Raw genomic sequence first — 20,892 nt, 5'->3', positions numbered from 1 at the left:
GTTTTGCTTTTTTTTTAACCAAAGTGTATAGCTGACCCTTATATGAAACTGAACGGTACCAGCTTTACAACATCGGCCTGGCTAGAATGAGTGCATTTTTAGTGAGCTGCTCTTTAGATACTGATTAAAAAAAAGGCAAATTCAATAAACATGCAAATTTCTTTATAAAAAGAAAGAATGTACAAGTTTGTTTCTAGCCAATTGCTGGACTTTGAGGCAAATATACAATGACTAGTTTTCTTCGCTTCATGACTACGTGCGGAAATTGCTCCTCATCTGTAGTCCAATTTCTTTTATCTTTCCCCCAAGAGTTAAACAGTGTCCAAAATAAATCAACAATCCTATATTGTTTTGTCATATGTTTTTGTCTTTACCAATTGAATATGAATACTGGAATTCAAGTGCGACTTGTTGGAGGGGAAGACAACACCCACGGGAGAGTGGAAATCTACTACGATGGTCAATGGGGAACTGTCTGTGACGACTGGTGGGACATCGAAGACGCCAACGTGGTGTGTCGGATGCTGGGCTTTGAGGATGCCTTCCATTATTCTTGCTGCGCCGAGTACGGAGAGGGATCTGGCCCGATTCTGCAAGGCGTTGAATGCACTGGCGCAGAGACCAACTTGGCAGATTGTCAACACAACGGATACGGACACTCCTGCGATCACTATCAAGACGTTGGGGTGGAATGCACAACACCAGGTAAATGGTAGTCTTTTATAAGCCCTTACATATGCAAGTATTTACTAAGCAGTTTATCCCAAACGAAATTTGTCGTCAGGAACTGTAAAACAAATTGCTAAGATGAAGATTGAGATAAAGAATTCGGGTGAGGCTGATAAAAAAAAATCCGTGTATGTGGGATCCATGCAGCATTGTGTCTTAATACCTTTTAATATTACAAAGTGGCAAAGTATACAAGGTTTACTGCATAAAATTTTGAATGGATTATCTTTTGCTCTTATACAATTGGGTCTTTACAATCCATGACAATATTTTTCATCTGAGGGAAGAAAAGGCAATATACCTATTAGTTTACAAAGGAGACAATGTTAGAGATTGTTAAGTGCTCATCGATAAAAACATATCGAATACTTAGCAACTAGTCGATTATAGTTTATCACAAATAGCGCTAAATGAAGTTCAATGAAGTTTACTTATTCATGCGACTTCTATTTTTATTTGCAAGCATACCAATTTAAAAAGAAAGGAGAAAATACCAATACAATCGATTTCTCTCCATTTTCGACCTTTAAAACACAACCTCGTCTAGCAAAACATCTTTATCTTTCTTCTAAAACAGTTTTAACACTTATTTTTCTGTCTTTCTGTCTTCTTTGACCACAGACATAAAATCACAGAAAATTTTGTCAGCGTATTTATAAAGAAATGATTATTTTCACTTTACTTAAGTGAGAGAGATTTATTTTAGCATAATTTTCCTTCAAAACGGATCTGTGATAAAAATAATGTTGAAAACAGGGAAATTCCTCATAGCTTAATGAAAAATGTAACACACAATAATACTGATAAAGCAATTTAATACATACATTGTAAGAAATGAATGCTAAAAAGACTTCATAGACCAAAAAATATAATTCTAGGGGCATTTTTTCGGATTTAGAGCAAAACGTCTAATTTCACGGACATATTAACATTAGTAATTAGAATCTCAATTTCGCATATATATATATATATATATATATATTCATATATAATGTAACCCCCCTAAACCCCAAATTGTCCTAAGGTGCGACCAATCATGTAAAGAGGCAGACAGTATGTTGGTCTGGTCTGTTAGCTTCTCTCTGTCTGGTCGGGGATAAGGTAATCATATAGAAACCAATCATCAAATTTACAATACCAAGATTTAGAAGGGACCTAATATTCCGTATTTTCTTTTTTTTTTCTTCCAAGGCACGAAAAAAGAAAAAGTGCAAAAATTGACATGTTTTTGTTCATTTGGAAATGCCCTTCAACATAACAATGATAGGAACAATTATCTGCACGAAATTCATGAATGAAATCGCTAAAATAAGTTTCCGATCTCTTATTTCTTTATATCGATTTGATGATTGATTGATTCTGTGTTCTTTAAACAGGGTAATCTCTTTAGTAAATACAACTGCTTTAACAGAGTGCCCTGTATTACAACATTTAAATACAGTTTCCAATTGCAACAAAATAATAAGGAAAATGAAAGGGAGAAAACAAGAATTTTCTGTTAAACGCAAACTTCAAATGAGGTACATTTATCGGTAGTAAAGGCATAACGATGATTAAATAAACAGAGCATCTGTTTTACATTCTCTCAATTTCGTAATTTAAGAATTCTGAGACAACTTCAAGAACCAAACATTATCTTGAATTTTCCTAATTTGAGAAATCGAATCAAATTTCTACCATTTTTGTTTAAAATGCTTCTCCTTTGATTTCGTTTGAATTTGGATTTGACAAAAGATTCTTCATATTCCTCAATTGTTTGGTCTTTCGGTGATCTTTTGTTCTTGAAAAATAAAAAGATCATACATTCATTGTTGAGTCTTAAATCCCGTGTTTTATTGTGTTAAATTTATGTTTTTTTCTTTATATTATTGTTACATGGAAATGCGCATAGGAATGAATGACAGCTTTTTCATTTTTGCAATTTTTACTTTGGAGGAGAACGGCAAATGTATTCCTAATGCGCTAGATTTCTCTCTTAATTGACTTACCAGGTTGAAAGCGAATTGAATTAACTTTTATATGGTAGTAGTGTCGTCTCTTCGATAGTTATAAGACTTGAAAGTGAAGAGTGTGCAAAAGATTTCAAGACATGAAAAATTTTCTCCAAGACATGCCTAATCATTCTCCTTTTCCCCCCAAATGGGGTTACAAAAAACTGCTGAAAACACACTTTCCCATTCATGCTAAGATCCAAACTGAAGTATGATGTAGAAGAAAGATAGCTTTTTTGAGCTCTTATGTAAAACCAAGGGGTGCGACTTTTTGTTTGTTTTGTGATGAACGTTAACTTTTAATGCACTAACTTTTAGTAAAATAGTCTATGACAAATTAAAATTTTAAAAGACTTTACTTCTTTTTTTGTGCTGGGTGTATGAAACTGATTGTACAATACTGATTGGGGTGGAGATTCATGTTTTGATCATTTCTACGTGAGATAATGAGAAACGTATTATAAATATGAAAGGGCATGTAAGTTTAAGAAGGATTAAACGTCTATTTGATGAAAGTTGGTTTTCAAATGGCTGAAATATCAGAAAAAGAAATGATAATTAAAAAGCGACAGGCCACGCATTTTATTAGGATCCCTTTGTTGAACCTTGTTTTTGGATATCTCAGCCATTTCAAAACATATTTTCTTCAAATAAACTTTCGATACCTCTAAGAATTGCATGCTCTTTGACTGACATATCATGGAGTGGTTTCTGAATATCTCGCAAAACGTTAAAAGCTAAATCCTCACCTCAATCAGAACAGTACACACCCTTTAAAGGCATGGCTTTGGTTGAGACCTGGCTTGAGGTTTCTAACAATTTTTAGTAAGATAATGAGAAACTTCTTATGAAATATGAAAGAGCATGTAACTCTAAGAAGAATTCAACGCTTAATAGATAAAGATTGGTTTTCAATAATAACTATGATATCAACAAAAAAAGCGCGATTCCAATAAATTGTGGGACCCATGCTTTATTACGATTGTTTTTTTTTACTTTGTTTTTGAATGTTTCACTAATTTGAAACCCGATTTTCATCAAAGAAACTTTGAATTCCTCATGAAATAGTATATTGTGTACTATAACATTGTCATACAACTGTTTAGTGTTTTCTTGGTATCTCGCAAACAGTTGAAATCCCAATCTCATCTCCACCAATACTGTTTAATCCCTTTATTATTGATAGAAACAAAATCGAATATCACATGGAATATCATTTTTTTTTTGAAATTTTTGATGAAATGGGAAAAGAAGATAGGTCTCGATGAAAAAAAAAACACAAAACAAAACAATAATCATTTTTTTTTTCATTTCATTTCAGGTGAAATCCGATTAGTAGGAGGCCAAGACAACACCCAAGGGAGAGTGGAAATCTACTACAACGGTCAATGGGGAACTGTCTGTGATGACTTGTGGGACATCGAAGAAGCTAACGTGGTGTGTCGGATGCTGGGCTTTGAGGGCGCCTCAAATTACTCTTGCTGCTCAGAGTACGGAGAGGGATCTGGCCCGATTCTGCTGGACGATGTCCAATGCAATGGCACGGAGAGTAACTTGGCAGATTGCCAGCACAACGGATACGGAATGCATGACTGCGCGCACCATGAAGACGTTGGTGTGGAGTGCATACCAACAGGTGAATACTTTACATTTTACATGCCCTATTACACATGCACGTATTCATGTAATGAACATTTTATTCTGAACCGATTTGACCGCCGGAATAAGAAAGATCAAGAAAGGTTTCATGGTGGTTTACCTCTAGCTTGTTGCAGCTCAAGCTGAGAAAGTAACTAGTAGGCCGTCTTCTTCAGTGTAAAAATACTATAAAGGCCATGTCACACCTTTCCGGGCAGCGTGTTTTTTTTTTAGACGGCACAGATTGGGGACCCTAACCCTAACCCTAACCCTAACCCTAATCCTAACCCTAACCCTAAACCCTAACCCAACGCGTTTCCCATAGGTTTAACCCTATGAACCCCAAGCTATTTTGACCCCTGGCAGGCCCAAGGGGGAGGGGGCACATTGTACCCCACACCCTATATAACTTTTTTTATTATTTGATGTATCATCGTGATCATATTTGGCACATGGGTAGAGTAACTTATACTCTACATGACTGTACATTTGAATTTTCTCAAGGTCACCCATGGAGGGCGCTATTTACCAAAATATAAAAAATACATAGGAAATATGCTTAAAACATGATTTTTTTTTTTTGGATTTCTTTATCCCCATTATACATGTCTTATTATAGATCAATCATTTTCATATTTGCCACAAATGATAAGCAAGTAGAATGTTATTATTTGTTATGATTGAAATTTCTCAAGGTCACCACGTGGGGCGTTATTCATATCAACATAAAGAAATACATAATGAGACCTGAGATGAAATGTTTGAGATTGGTACATGTTTAGTTTTCAATACGACATTTCATATTTGCATAATAGTGGAACTTTGAGATTGCAAATTGATAATATGATAAACTAATGATATGAGAGGCATAACTTGGGTGAAGGAATTAAAATAACACAAAATAGAAGGGCAATCTTCAGAAAATATTATTGTTTTCAATTATCTCTATTATATCTATTGTTTTATGCCTTTGTCACATAAAAACAAAGGAAATGATAACAAAAACTTTCAAGGACCTTAATTACTTAAAATTTTGGTCCTCCAGCAAATTTCAGCCATGAAACACCCATTTCATACACTGTCATGCTGTTTAATGAAATGGGAACAGAAAAAAGATGCAAAATCTGACTGACGTGGTAGTCAGTTTGTAGTTGCCATGACAACCAGCAATATCAAATATAACTAAATTATACACCAAAATGTTCGCAATAAGATTTTAGGAAAAGTCACCAAATTTGGGTGATATCAGATTAAGGGCGAAGGAGTGGTAAAGGAAAATCTGGTAGGGGGCGCACAATTTGCCCCCCCCCCCCCCCCCCCCTTGGGCTTTATAGAGTTAATACGCGTCATGCCCCAATCTATGCCGTCTTAAAAAACAAAAAAAAAAAAAAACAAAAAAAAAAACAATTCCCGGCAAGCTACGCGGGCTTGTGGTGAGGAAGTAGTTTCCAGCACGTAGAAGATTTTCCACGGGCGAACAAGAATGTGTGCAATTTTCGCACTTGTTTCTTACCTACTAGACGCGTGCTACTTAGCTTCTACTTGCGTGCATTCCGTGTGACCTGCGTGAGAGCTTTGAAAGCGATCCGTTTTCTGTTACGAGCGACTTTTGGGTACTGAGAAGTGCCTGCGTTGGAGTTGCCTGCGAGGTGCTGCCGGTAAGGGTCTCCTACTGGTGTTTTGCGTGTACTTCTGCGAGCAAACCCCTACGACTCACTCGGAACAAGTTTTGAGCATGCTCAAGACCTTGTCATACCGTATCTGGGGAAGTATTTCGGCTTGACTTGCGGGGAGACAAATTTGCTACCCGGAGTTCTCCGCAGTTGGTCTGCACCTGCCAGTACCTAGCGCGTATCTCGCCTGTAGTTTCCCGGAGGTGCTCACGCAAGTCCGATTTAACCGCAGCCAAGTTTTGAGCATGACCAAAACTTTTTCCGGGTGAGTCGCGGGGATGCCCGGAGAGGTCCACGCAGAACGCCAGTAGGAGACCCTTAGCGGCAACACTTCGCAGGCAACTCCAACGCAGGTACTTGGCAGTCCCCGTATGCAGCCAAGATAATGACATTCCATGGGACTTCTGCCATTCCTTCAGGGGAATTCCTTCACTGAGTTGTCAGCCCCCACGCGACTGGTACAAAGGTCACACAGTATAACCGCAAGTAGAATTTAAGTAGAACGCGTCCAGCAAGTAAGACACATGCACTGATTCGCCCAAATCCTTGTTCGCCCTCAGAAATTTCTGGTATGCTGGAAAATTCCTACGCGCAACAAGCCTGCGTAGCCTTAGACCGGGGGCCCAGAGCATTTATTCAGCTGAAAAGGGTCACACTTTTTGATGGTCTCATCATGTAAGGATGTGGCCAAGGGTCAATAAAATGAATTGCTGGCAAGTCACATCCTGTACCGTAAGCCTAGGGGCCACAAAAAGGGACCCCGAAAAATGGATTTATTCAGCCGAAGGGGGTCACGGACAAAAGTTGGTGGATATTGTTCCTTTGGGTGTACTTATCATGAAAACAGCAATGCCAGCTATTTTATCCTGTACGGGGCCCGAGACAGTAGCCCCAAAGGGCCCCACAAATATGGTGTTATTCAGCTGAAAAGGGTCACGGCTAATTTCTTTTGCAATGGAAGTAGTTCCCATCAGAGATATCCAAAACACCAATGCCAGCTATTTTATCCTGTACGGGGCCCCAGACAGTAGCCCCAAAGGGCCCCACCCCCCATAGGCCCTACGTACAAACACACACAAACATTGATTTTATTCAGTTGAAAAGAGTCACGGCTAATTTCTTTTGCAATGGAAGGAGTACCAATCAGAGATATCAAAAACACCAAAGCCAGCTAATTGATCCTGCACGGGGCCCCAGACAGTAGCCCCAAAGTGCCCCACCCCCTACAAGCCCTACGTACAAACACACACACACACACACATTGACTTTATTCAGCTGATAAGAGTAACGGCTAATTTCATTTGCAATGGAAGTAGTACCCATCAGAGACATACAAAACACCAAAGCCAGTTATTTTGTCCTGTACGGGGCCCCAGACAGTAACCCCAAAGTGCCCCCCCCCCCCCCAACACACATACACAATACTTTCATTCAGCTGAAAAGGGTCACGGCTGATTTCTTTTGCAATGGAATTAGTACCCATCAGAGAAATCCAAAAATACCAAAGCCAGTTATATTTTATCCTCCATGGGGCCCCAGACAGTAGCCCCAGACATTAGCCCCAAATTGCCCCCTTACCCCCTCCCCCTCCCCCCCCCCCCCACACACACACATATGGATTTTATTCAGCTGAAAAGGGTCACGGCTACTTTCTTTTGCAATCGGAAGTAGTACTCATCAGAGATATCCAAAGCACTAAAGCCAGTTATTTTATCCTGTACGGGGCCCCAGACAGTAGCCCCAAAGTTCCCCCTACACACACACACACACACACACACACACACACACACACACACATACACATACACACACATACACACACACACAGACACACACACACACACACACACACACATATTGGTTTCATTCAGCCGAAAAGGGTCACGGCTAATTTCTTTTGCAATGGAAGTAGTATCCATCGGATATTAAAATACCAAAGTCAGATATTTTATCCTGCACGGGGCCCAGTACAGTAGCTTCAAAGTGTTTTGCTTTATTCTCTTTATTGTTTGCATCTCTTCTTCTTCTTAAATATGCGCTCCTTCGCCTTCATTTTCGCGACAACGACAACGCGTCCTCCTCATCATCAGTTTTGCTGTTCTGGCAAACATTTTCCAGCGTATCGGCAACGTTCGATTTTAGAGCGGCGAGAGCGGAAGACATGCATAATTGAGTCTGGGAAAGCGTAGGAACAGCGTAGCTAAAGCGGCCAACAAGCGTCGTAGGAACAGGCCTTGATTTTATATGAGAGTAGAGAACTTAGTGAGAGCGTCGTTAAAGCGGGAAGGTCGTGCTTTGATCAAGAAAGCGGCGCAGCAGCGGGACCATGTCGTCGGTGTCTAGTCACATTAGACTATATTTCCCGTTCTTGTGCCGCTGTTACTACGGTCAGAAAAACCTGGAATTGTTACGCTCATCCCGCGGTATTTACACTGTCACTGCTCTCTCCCCGTTTGAGCTACGATTCAAAATAGGTCAATCTTGATGGGGAGATGAGGAAGAAATTTTGAACCAGTTCAAAATTTCTTCCCGATCTGTAAAATTGCCAGATCCAACCCCATCACCCAAACGCTGCTGCTACCATGCTCCCGGTCCCCGTACACTTTTGCCGCTCTCTCCCGATCTGACAGATTGAATAGATCGGGATGCAGATCTCGATAGTGGACTTACATGTGGGGACACTTAAGGAACACTCCGTGGGGCCCCGTACAGCTATACAACTGGTTTCGGTGTTTTTGATACCTCGTTGAGTACTACTTCCATTGCAAAAGAAATTATAGCAGTGATTCTTTCCACTTAGAATAAAATAATACGGGAGCACTTTCCAGCTACTGGCTGGGGGCCCCTTAACTGGATGGGTTTGTGTTTTACGTATCTCAGCTGTTAATTCCACTGCCAAGGAAAATAGGCATACATGACTCTTTTCACGTAAAAACACTTAATTCATATGGGGTGGGAATACCTTGGGGCTATACCTGTCAAGGGCCCTGCATCCGGGCCAATATCGTACCTCTTTTAATCGAATTCTTTAATGTTGAATCAAATATAAAAAAATTTCACCTAGATGACATGGTAGTTCAATGTCATATTAATCTCTTCATTCAACTTTATTTTGAAACATTCACATTACTTCTTACCTTATTCTAAGTAACACTTTTTCAACTGAAATCCATATATAAGACAAGTACCATTCCACTATCCGTTCATTCATAAATTCATAATGATATAGTCACGTGATTACATGCTGCGCTCGTTAATTCAAATTGATTTCTGGCCATCTAATTTAACATGTTCTGCAGTCAATTCTGCAGTCATGCGTATTCGTTTAAGAGACTTTGACACCATTTTTTTTTAACGTGCTTTTTGAATCCAAAGAAGTAAGAAGCCACAAATTATCTGGCCTTTACGAGCGCTTTATTACAAGCGGTCGGCCAGTTCCAAGAAGTCAAGGTTATGATCCTCAAATGTTTGTTTTTTTTTTGATAATAATTCTTTCTATGTCTTCTAGAGATATACGTCTGTATCTATTGTGCTGTCATGACTATAAAAATGAAGTTAATCTGCATTACTGGTACACGTATAGGCCTATAATGACATGTATATGGAAGAGAAGGAGCGTTACCAGTCTGGTTACAGAACAACCAAATCCAGTTATACTAGATAAGAAAAAGATAATAAACGGAAAGATGTTAACTCCGCAAATGCCATGGGTCGTCAGCAGCACACCAGGGATCACCAGTGTTTCGGCCATTTAAGTGCTGTACACCTCCCCCTGGCTGGCCGGTGCTGCGTTGGGATCCCCTTGACAGCACCCCATGGCATTTCAAAGAAAAAACAAAACAAAACAAAACAAAACAAAACATCACAAAACAAGACAGAAAAAAAAGAAAACGCTTGGAATCAATCACCTCTCCTCACTCCAGAAACACTCTCCCTACACCCCCCTATTCCCACCACCCCCACCTTCCCTACTATCCATGCAGATCCTGTCTCTGCTGCCCCACAAATTCTCCTGATCCACCTTTCCCCGTCCCTACCACCTATTCCCATCCCTCTGACCCACCTCCTTACCGATCGTCCAGCATATCCCCTGCACCCCACCTCCACAGTATGCACCTCCGCTCTCCACCCCCTTTTCTCACACTCCTCCCTCAACTCAGCATACCTATCCAACTTTCTTTCCCTTGCCTCATCCATCCTTGTCTCCCATGGCACAGTCAGCTCCACCATTGCTAACCTGTGCACAGACCTAGCCACCAGCACCATCTCCGGCCGAAGGGCATTTACTACCACCTCCTCTGGCACTGCACGGTTCCCCTCATCCACCCGCACTTCCCAATCATCCCTCGCTGCTAAGATCCCCCACCATCATCCCTCTGACCCTTCCTTCTCACACTGCATCTCACCCCCTCCTTCACAAACCGGATTCCCCTCACCCTAGGAGGCCCATTCTTCTTCCTTGCCTCCACTGCCACCCTCGCCACCTCCGCCATCTCCTTCAACACCTGGTTATGCCTCCATGTATAGGCCTGTAATAGACCTCCACATGCTGACAAAATGTGCTCTAGTGAGCCCTTCGCCTTGTTGCAAACCCTGCATCCACCATCCTCCACAATGCCCCATCTCTGAAGATTTACTGGCGACGGCAAAACATCAAAGGTGGAACTGATCATGAAGCGCACAGCTCCAGAGGACATTGACCACAGGAGATCATTCCATGACACCTTCCTCTGCCCCACCCCTTCCCATCGAGTCCGTGCTCCCTGCACTCCCTGCTGTACAGTGATACAATTATACTTTTACTGCTTTATAACAGTAATTTATAGATGAAACGAAAACACACATAGAAAGACATGTTAAAATGATCTGAAACAAAGAAATAGCATGATTTGAATTTGAATGAACACGTTTGGAATTTGACTGTTTTTCGCGAAATTTAATGACTGAAATACCCTTTTCGGCAAGTCAAGGCGAATTTGAATGAACGTAGGGTATACCAGCCAATTTGAATACCCATTTTACGATTTCGAATCTTCTATCAAATGAACCAACGAAAGTGCGAAATTGGCTGGGAAAACCCAACTGGCTTTGATGTTTTGGGTATCTATGATGTAAACTAAGGCCTACTTAGATTGTAAAAGAAAAACAACTATGACTCTTTTCAGCTAAATGATGTCGTAATAATTATGTGGGGGAGGGACACTTTATGGCTACTGTACCCTGGGCCCAGTACAAGATGAAATGACTGGTTTTCGTAATATGGTCATCTTGGTTGTGCACTATACAGAAGGATGCTTCCTTTGCAAATTTCTTGAGTGTTTTGCTACTGTAACCTATGGGACCCCGTATACAGGATAAAATGACTTGCTTTAGTGTTTGTGATATCTCTGTTCAGTAGGCCCTGATATTAACGTTACAAAAGAATTTGTAAGACCATTTTCAGCTGATTCACAGTACATGTATAATGGATGGGACACTGTGGAGCTACTGTCTGGGGCTCTGTGCAGGATAAAATAACTAGCCTTGGTGTGTTGAATATCACTGATAGGTACTTCTTCCAGTGCAAAAGAAATTACCCGTGTTTGGGGCTATACTGTGCGGGGCCCCATACAGGATAAAATAACTGGCTTTGGTATTTTGGATATCTCTGATGGGTACTACTTCCATTGCAAAAGAAATTAGCCGTGACCCTTTTCAGCTGAATGAAACTAATATATGTGTGTGTGTGTGTGTGTGTGTGTGTGTGTGTGTGTGTGTGTGTGTTGGGGGGGGGGGTGCACTTCGGGACTACTGTCTGGGACCCCGTACTGGATAAATTAACTGGCTTTAGTGCTTTGGATATCTCTGATGAGTATGCCTACTACTTCCAATTGCAAAAGAAAGTAGCCATGACCCTTTTCAGCTGAATATAAGTGTGTGTGTGGGAGGAGGGGGGAGGGAGCAATTTGGGGCTACTGACTGGGGCCCCGTGCAGGATAAAATAGCTGATGGGTACTACTTCCATTGCAAAAGAAATTAGCCGTGACTCTTTTCAGCTGAATGAAACTAATGTGTGTGTGTGTGGGGGGGGGGGGAGCTCCTTTGGGGCTACTGTCCGGGGCCCCGTACTGGATAACATAGCTGACTTTGGTGTTTTTGATATCTCTGACGGGTGCTCCTTCCATTGCAAATGAAATTAGCCGTGACTCTTCTCAGCTGCACGAATGAAATCAATGTTTGTGTGTGTTTGTACGTATGGCCTATGGGGGTGGGGCACTTTGGGGCTACTGTCTGGGGCCCCGTACAGGATAAAGTAGCTGGTATTGGTGTTTTGGATATCTCTGATGGAAACTACTTCAATTGCAAAAGAAATTAGCCGTGACTCTTTTCAACTGAATAAAATCAATGTTTGTGTGTGTTTGTACGTAGGCCTATGGGGGGTGGGGCCCTTTGGGGCTACTGTCTGGGGCCCCGTACAGGATAAAATAGCTGGCATTGGTGTTTTCGATATCTCTGATGGGAACTACTTCCATTGCAAAAGAAATTAGCCGTGACCCTTTTCAGCTGAATAACACCATATTTGTGGGGCCCTTTGGGGCTACTGTCTCGGGCCCCGTACAGGATAAAATAGCTGGCATTGCTGTTTTCATGATAAGTACACCCAAAGGAACAATATCCACCAACTTTTGTCCGTGACCCCCTTCGGCTGAATAAATTCATTTTTCGGGGTCCCTTTTTGTGGTCCCTAGGCTTACGGTACAGGATGTGACTTGCCAGCAATTCATTTTATTGACCCTTGGACACATCCTTATATGATGAGACCATTAGAAAGTGTGACCCTTTTCAGCTGAATAAATCTTCTGGGCCCCCGGTCTACTTGCCCGGAAAGGTGTGACAGTTCCTAAACATGGTTGCGGGTAAAAAGATTTGCATGCAGACCTCCAGGTGTCACGGGTGAGATACGTGCCACGTACTGTCATGTGCGGCTCATTCCGGGGACCTCCGGGTAGTAAAAAATGTTCTTCATAAGTCGCACGCAAGGCTTGCCCGGAAAGGTGTGACAAGGCCTTAAGATATGTTCATTGATGATGAGAAGAATTATGTGAAAGCTGTCACAAGAGTTTCTTCGCTTTTCGTGGTTTTTTTTTTTTTTGGTTTTTTTTTATAACCAAGGTGTATAATAGCTGACCCTTGTATATGAAACTGAACGGTACCAGCTTTACAACATCGACCTGGCTAGAGTTAGTGCATTTTTAGTGAGCTGCTCTTTAGATACTGGTAAAAAAGGGCAAATTCAATAAACATGCAAATTTCTTTATAAAAAGAAAGAATGTACAAGTTTGTTTCTAGCCAATTGCTGGACTTTGAGGCAAATATACAATGACTAGTTTTCTTCGCTTCATGACTACGTGCGGAAATTGCTCCTCATCTGTAGTCCAATTTCTTTTATCTTTCCCCCAAGAGTTAAACAGTGTCCGAAATAAATCAACAATCCTATATTGTTTTGTCATATGTTTTTGTCTTTACCAATTGAATATAAATACTGGAATTCAAGTGCGACTTGTTGGAGGAGAAGACGACACCCACGGGAGAGTGGAAATCTACTACAATGGTCAATGGGGAACTGTCTGTGACGACTGGTGGGATATCGAAGACGCCAACGTGGTGTGTCGGATGCTGGGCTTTGAGGGCGCCTTCCATTATTCTTGCTGCGCTGAGTACGGAGAGGGATCTGGCCCGATTCTGCAAGGCGTTGAATGCACTGGCGAAGAGACTAACTTGGCTGATTGTCAACACAACGGATACGGACACTCCTGCGATCACTATCAAGACGTTGGGGTGGAATGCACAACACCAGGTAAAGGCTAGACTTGTAGAAGCCCTTACATATGCAAGTATTTACCAAGCAGTTTATCCCAAACGAAATTTGTCGTCAGGAACTGTAAAACAAATTGCTAAGATGAAGATTGAGATAAAAAATTCGGGTGAGGCTGATAAAAAAAAATCCGTGTATGTGGGATCCATGAAGCATTGTGTCTTATACCTTTTGATATTACAAAGTGGCAAAGTATGCAAGGTTTACTGCATAAAATTCTGAATGGATTATCTTTTGCTCTTATACTTGGGTCTTTACAATCCATGACAATATTTTTCATCTGAGGGAAGAAAAGGCAATATACCTATTAGTTTACAAAGGAGACAATGTTAGAGATTGTTAAGTGCTCATCGATAAAAACATATCGAATACTTAGCAACTAGTCGATTATAGTTTATCACAAATAGCGCTAAATGAAGTTCAATGAAGTTTACTTATTCATGCGACTTCTATTTTTATTTGCAAGCATACCAATTCAAAAAGAAAGGAGAAAATACCAATACAATCGATTTCTCTCCATTTTCGACCTTTAAAACACAACCTCGTCTAGCAAAACATCTTTATCTTTCTTCTAAAACAGTTTTAACACTTATTTTTCTGTCTTTCTGTCTTCTTTGACCACAGACATAAAATCACAGAAAGTTTTGTCAGCGTATTTATAAAGAAATGATTATTTTCACTTTACTTAAGTGAGAGAGATTTATTTTAGCATAATTTTCCTTCAAAACGGATCTGTGATAAAAATAATGTTGAAAACAGGGAAATTCCTCATAGCTTAATGAAAAATGTAACACACAATAATACTGATAAAGCAATTTAATACATACATTGTAAGAAATGAATGCTAAAAAGACTTCATAGACCAAAAAATATAATTCTAGGGGCATTTTTTCGGATTTAGAGCAAAACGTCTAATTTCACGGACATATTAATATTAGTAATTAGAATCTCAATTTCGCATATATATATATATATATATATATATATATATTCATATATAATATAACCCCCCCCCCCCCCCTAAACCCCAAATTGTCCTAAGGTGCGACCAATCATGTAAAGAGGCAGACAGTATGTTGGTCTGGTCTGTTAGCTTCTCTCTGTCTGGTCGGGGATAAGGTAATCATATAGAAACCAATCATCAAATTTACAATACCAAGATTTAGGAGGGACCTAATATTCCATATTTTCTTTTTTTTTCTTCCAAGGCACGAAAAAAGAAAAAGTGCAAAAATTGACATGTTTTTGTTCATTTGGAAATGCCCTTCAACACAACAATGATAGGAACAATTATCTGCACGAAATTCATGAATGAAATCGCTAAAATAAGTTTCCGATCTCTTATTTCTTTATATCGATTTGATGATTGATTGATTCTGTGTTCTTTAAACAGGGTAATCTCTTTAGTAAATACAACTGCTTTAACAGAGTGCCCTGTATTACAACATTTAAATACAGTTTCCAATTGCAACAAAATAATAAGGAAAATGAAAGGGAGAAAACAAGAATTTTCTGTTAAACGCAAACTTCAAATGAGGTACATTTATCGGTAGTAAAGGCATAACGATGATTAAATAAACAGAGCATCTGTTTTACATTCTCTCAATTTCGTGATTTAAGAATTCTGAGACAACTTCAAGAACCAAACATTATCTTGAATTTTCCTAATTTGAGAAATCGAATCAAATTTCTACCATTTTTGATTAAAATGCTTCTCCTTTGAATTCGTTTGAATTTGGATTTGACAAAAGATTCTTCATATTCCTCAATTGTTTGGTCTTTTGGTGATCTTTTGTGCTTGAAAAATAAAAAGATCATACATTCATTGTTGAGTCTTAAATCCCGTGTTTTATTGTGTTAAATTTATGTTTTTTTCTTTATATTATTGTTACATGGAAATGCGCATAGGAATGAATGACAGCTTTTTCATTTTTGCAATTTTTACTTTGGAAGAGAACGGCGAATGTATTCCTAATGCGCTAGATTTCTCTCTTAATTGACTTACCAGGTTGAAAGCGAATTGAATTAACTTTTATATGGTAGTAGTGTCGTCTCTTCGATAGTTATAAGACTTGAAAGTGAAGAGTGTGCAAAAGATTTCAAGACATGAAAAATTTTCTCCAAGACATGCCTGATCATTCTCCTTTTCCCCCCAAATGGGGTTACAAAAAACTGCTGAAAACACACTTTCCCATTCATGCTAAGATCCAAACTGAAGTATGATGTAGAAGAAAGATAGCTTTTTTGAGCTCTTATGTAAAACCAAGGGGTGCGACTTTTTGTTTGTTTTGTGATGAACGTTAACTTTTAATGCACTAACTTTTAGTAAAATAGTCTGTGACAAATTAAAATTTTAAAAGACTTTACTTCTTTTTTTTGTGCTGGGTGTATGAAACTGATTGTACAATACTGATTGGGGTGGAGATTCATGTTTTGATCATTTCTACGTGAGATAATGAGAAACGTATTATAAATATGAAAGGGCATGTAAGTTTAAGAAGGATTAAACGTCTATTTGATGAAAGTTGGTTTTCAAATGGCTGAAATATCAGAAAAAGAAATGATAATTAAAAAGCGACAGGCCACGCATTTTATTAGGATCCCTTTGTTGAACCTTGTTTTTGGATATCTCAGCCATTTCAAAACATATTTTCTTCAAATAAACTTTCGATACCTCTAAGAATTGCATGCTCTTTGACTGACATATCATGGAGTGGTTTCTGAATATCTCGCAAAACGTTAAAAGCTAAATCCTCACCTCAATCAGAACAGTACACACCCTTTAAAGGCATGGCTTTGGTTGAGACCTGGCTTGAGGTTTCTAACAATTTTTAGTAAGATAATGAGAAACTTCTTATGAAATATGAAAGAGCATGTAACTCTAAGAAGAATTCAACGCTTAATAGATAAAGATTGGTTTTCAATAATAACTATGATATCAACAAAAAAAGCGCGATTCCAATAAATTGTGGGACCCATGCTTTATTACGATTGTTTTTTTTTACTTTGTTTTTGAATGTTTCACTAATTTGAAACCCGATTTTCATCAAAGAAACTTTGAATTCCTCATGAAATAGTATATTGTGTACTATAACATTGTCATACAACTGTTTAGTGTTTTCTTGGTATCTCGCAAACAGTTGAAATCCCAATCTCATCTCCACCAATACTGTTTAATCCCTTTATTATTGATAGAAACAAAATCGAATATCACATGGAATATCATTTTTTTTTTGAAATTTTTGATGAAATGGGAAAAGAAGATAGGTCTCGATGAAAAAAAACCACAAAACAAAACAATAATCAGTTTTTTTTTTTTCATTTCATTTCAGGTGAAATCCGATTAGTAGGAGGCCAAGACAACACCCAAGGGAGAGTGGAAATCTACTACAACGGTCAATGGGGAACTGTCTGTGATGACTTGTGGGACATCGAAGAAGCTAACGTGGTGTGTCGGATGCTGGGCTTTGAGGGCGCCTCAAATTACTCTTGCTGCTCAGAGTACGGAGAGGGATCTGGCCCGATTCTGCTGGACGATGTCCAATGCAATGGCACGGAGAGTAACTTGGCAGATTGCCAGCACAACGGATACGGAATGCATGACTGCGCGCACCATGAAGACGTTGGTGTGGAGTGCATACCAACAGGTGAATACTTTACATTTTACATGCCCTATTACACATGCACGTATTCATGTAATGAACATTTTATTCTGAACCGATTTGACCGCCGGAATAAGAAAGATCAAGAAAGGTTTCATGGTGGTTTACCTCTAGCTTGTTGCAGCTCAAGCTGAAAAAGTAATTAGTAGGCCGTTTTCTTCAGTGTAAAAATGCTATAAAGGCCATGTCACACCTTTCCGGGCAGCGTGTTTTTTTTTAGACGGCACAGATTGGGGACCCTAACCCTAACCCTAACCCTAACCCTAACCCTAATCCTAACCCTAACCCTAAACCCTAACCCAACGCGTTTCCCATAGGTTTAACCCTATGAACCCCAAGCTATTTTGACCCCTGGCAGGCCCAAGGGGGAGGGGGCACATTGTGCCCCACACCCTATATAACTTTTTTTATTATTTGATGTATCATCGTGATCATATTTGGCACATGGGTAGAGTAACTTATACTCCACATGACCGTGCCTTTGAATTTTCTCAAGGTCACCCATGGAGGGCGCTATTTACCAAAATATAAAAAATACATAGTAAATATGCTTAAAACATGATTTTTTTTTTGGATTTCTTTATCCCCATTATACATGTCTTATTATAGATCAATCATTTTCATATTTGCCACAAATGATAAGCAAGTAGAATGTTATTATTTGTTATGATTGAAATTTCTCAAGGTCACCACGTGGGGCGTTATTCATATCAACATAAAGAAATACATAATGAGACCTGAGATGAAATGTTTGAGATTGGTACATGTTTAGTTTTCAATACGACATTTCATATTTGCATAATAGTGGAACTTTGAGATTGCAAATTGATAATATGATAAACTAATGATATGAGAGGCATAACTTGGGTGAAGGAATTAAAATAACACAAAATAGAAGGGCAATCTTCAGAAAATAGTATTGTTTTCAATTATCTCTATTACATCTATTGTTTTATGCCTTTGTCACATAAAAACAAAGGAAATGATAACAAAAACTTTCAAGGACCTTAATTACTTAAAATTTTGGTCCTCCAGCAAATTTCAGCCATGAAACATCCATTTCATACACTGTCATGCTGTTTAATGAAATGGGAACAGAAAAAAGATGCAAAATCTGACTGACGTGGTAGTCAGTTTGTAGTTGCCATGACAACCAGCAATATCAAATATAACTAAATTATACACCAAAATGTTCGCAATAAGATTTTAGGAAAAGTCACCAAATTTGGGTGATATCGGATTAAGGGCGAAGGAGTGGTAAAGGAAAATCTGGTAGGGGGCGCACAATTTGCCCCCCCCCCCCCCCTTGGGCTTTTATAGAGTTAATACGCGTCATGCCCCAATCTATGCCGTCTTAAAAAAAAAAACAACAACAACAACAACAACAACAATTCCCGGCAAGCTACGCGGGCTTGTGGTGAGGAAGTAGTTTCCAGCACGTAGAAGATTTTCCACGGGCGAACAAGAATGTGTGCAATTTTCGCACTTGTTTCTTACCTACTAGACGCGTGCTACTTAGCTTCTACTTGCGTGCATTCCGTGTGACCTGCGTGAGAGCTTTGAAAGCGATCCGTTTTCTGTTACGAGCGACTTATGGGTACTGAGAAGTGCCTGCGTTGGAGTTGCCTGCGAGGTGCTGCCGGTAAGGGTCTCCTACTGGTGTTTTGCGTGTACTTCTGCGAGCAAACCCCTACGACTCACTCGGAACAAGTTTTGAGCATGCTCAAGACCTTGTCATACCGTATCTGGGGAAGTATTTCGGCTTGACTTGCGGGGAGACAAATTTGCTACCCGGAGTTCTCCGCAGTTGGTCTGCACCTGCCAGTACCTAGCGCGTATCTCGCCTGTAGTTTCCCGGAGGTGCTCACGCAAGTCCGATTTAACCGCAGCCAAGTTTTGAGCATGACCAAAACTTTTTCCGGGTGAGTCGCGGGGATGCCCGGAGAGGTCCACGCAGAACGCCAGTAGGAGACCCTTAGCGGCAACACTTCGCAGGCAACTCCAACGCAGGTACTTCGCAGTCCCCGTATGCAGCCAAGATAATGACATTCCATGGGACTTCTGCCATTCCTTCAGGGGAATTCCTTCACTGAGTTGTCAGCCCCCACGCGACTGGTACAAAGGTCACACAGTATAACCGCAAGTAGAATTTAAGTAGAACGCGTCCAGCAAGTAAGACACATGCACTGATTCGCCCAAATCCTTGTTCGCCCTCAGAAATTTCTGGTATGCTGGAAAATTCCTACGCGCAACAAGCCTGCGTAGCTTGCCCGGAAAGGTGTGACAGTTCCTAAACATGGTTGCGGGTAAAAAGATTTGCATGCAGACCTCCAGGTGTCACGGGTGAGATACGTGCCACGTACTGTCATGTGCGGCTCATTCCGGGGACCTCCGGGTAGTAAAAAATGTTCTTCATAAGTCGCACGCAAGGCTTGCCCGGAAAGGTGTGACACGGCCTTAAGATATGTTCATTGATGATGAGAAGAATTATGTGAAAGCTGTCACAAGAGTTTCTTCGCTTTTCGTGTTTTTTTTTTTTGGTTTTTTTTTATAACCAAGGTGTATAATAGCTGACCCTTGTATATGAAACTGAACGGTACCAGCTTTACAACATCGACCTGGCTAGAGTTAGTGCATTTTTAGTGAGCTGCTCTTTAGATACTGGTAAAAAAGGGCAAATTCAATAAACATGCAAATTTCTTTATAAAAGGAAAGAATGTACAAGTTTGTTTCTAGCCAATTGCTGGACTTTGAGGCAAATATACAATGACTAGTTTTCTTCGCTTCATGACTACGTGCGGAAATTGCTCCTCATCTGTAGTCCAATTTCTTTTATCTTTCCCCCAAGAGTTAAACAGTGTCCGAAATAAATCAACAATCCTATATTGTTTTGTCATATGTTTTTGTCTTTACCAATTGAATATAAATACTGGAATTCAAGTGCGACTTGTTGGAGGAGAAGACGACACCCACGGGAGAGTGGAAATCTACTACAATGGTCAATGGGGAACTGTCTGTGACGACTGGTGGGATATCGAAGACGCCAACGTGGTGTGTCGGATGCTGGGCTTTGAGGGCGCCTTCCATTATTCTTGCTGCGCTGAGTACGGAGAGGGATCTGGCCCGATTCTGCAAGGCGTTGAATGCACTGGCGAAGAGACTAACTTGGCTGATTGTCAACACAACGGATACGGACACTCCTGCGATCACTATCAAGACGTTGGGGTGGAATGCACAACACCAGGTAAAGGCTAGTCTTGTAGAAGCCCTTACATATGCAAGTATTTACCAAGCAGTTTATCCCAAACGAAATTTGTCGTCAGGAACTGTAAAACAAATTGCTA

The 20,892-nt window shown here is 40.1% G+C and overlaps 1 protein-coding gene across 1 annotated transcript; it reads left to right on the top strand.

Moving 5' to 3' along the window:
- Positions 1-419: 419 nt before the first annotated feature.
- LOC139736806 (scavenger receptor cysteine-rich domain-containing protein DMBT1-like) lies at positions 420-20,803 on the top strand (the record flags this gene model as incomplete). Its single annotated transcript, XM_071647470.1, has 5 exons — positions 420-705; positions 4,042-4,356; positions 13,566-13,868; positions 17,219-17,533; positions 20,490-20,803. Coding segments are annotated over 5 exons (1,533 nt in total), but the record flags the coding sequence as incomplete, so codon positions are not given.
- Between the last annotated feature and the right edge of the window lie 89 nt (positions 20,804-20,892).

Source organism: Diadema antillarum, unplaced genomic scaffold (assembly GCF_040938485.1).
Source record: "Diadema antillarum isolate AM-2024a unplaced genomic scaffold, OU_Dant_1.0 seq00000663_RagTag, whole genome shotgun sequence".
Taxonomy (NCBI): domain Eukaryota; kingdom Metazoa; phylum Echinodermata; class Echinoidea; order Diadematoida; family Diadematidae; genus Diadema; species Diadema antillarum.
Note: the sequence above shows the minus strand (reverse complement) of the source record. Positions and strands in the feature narration are given on the sequence as shown.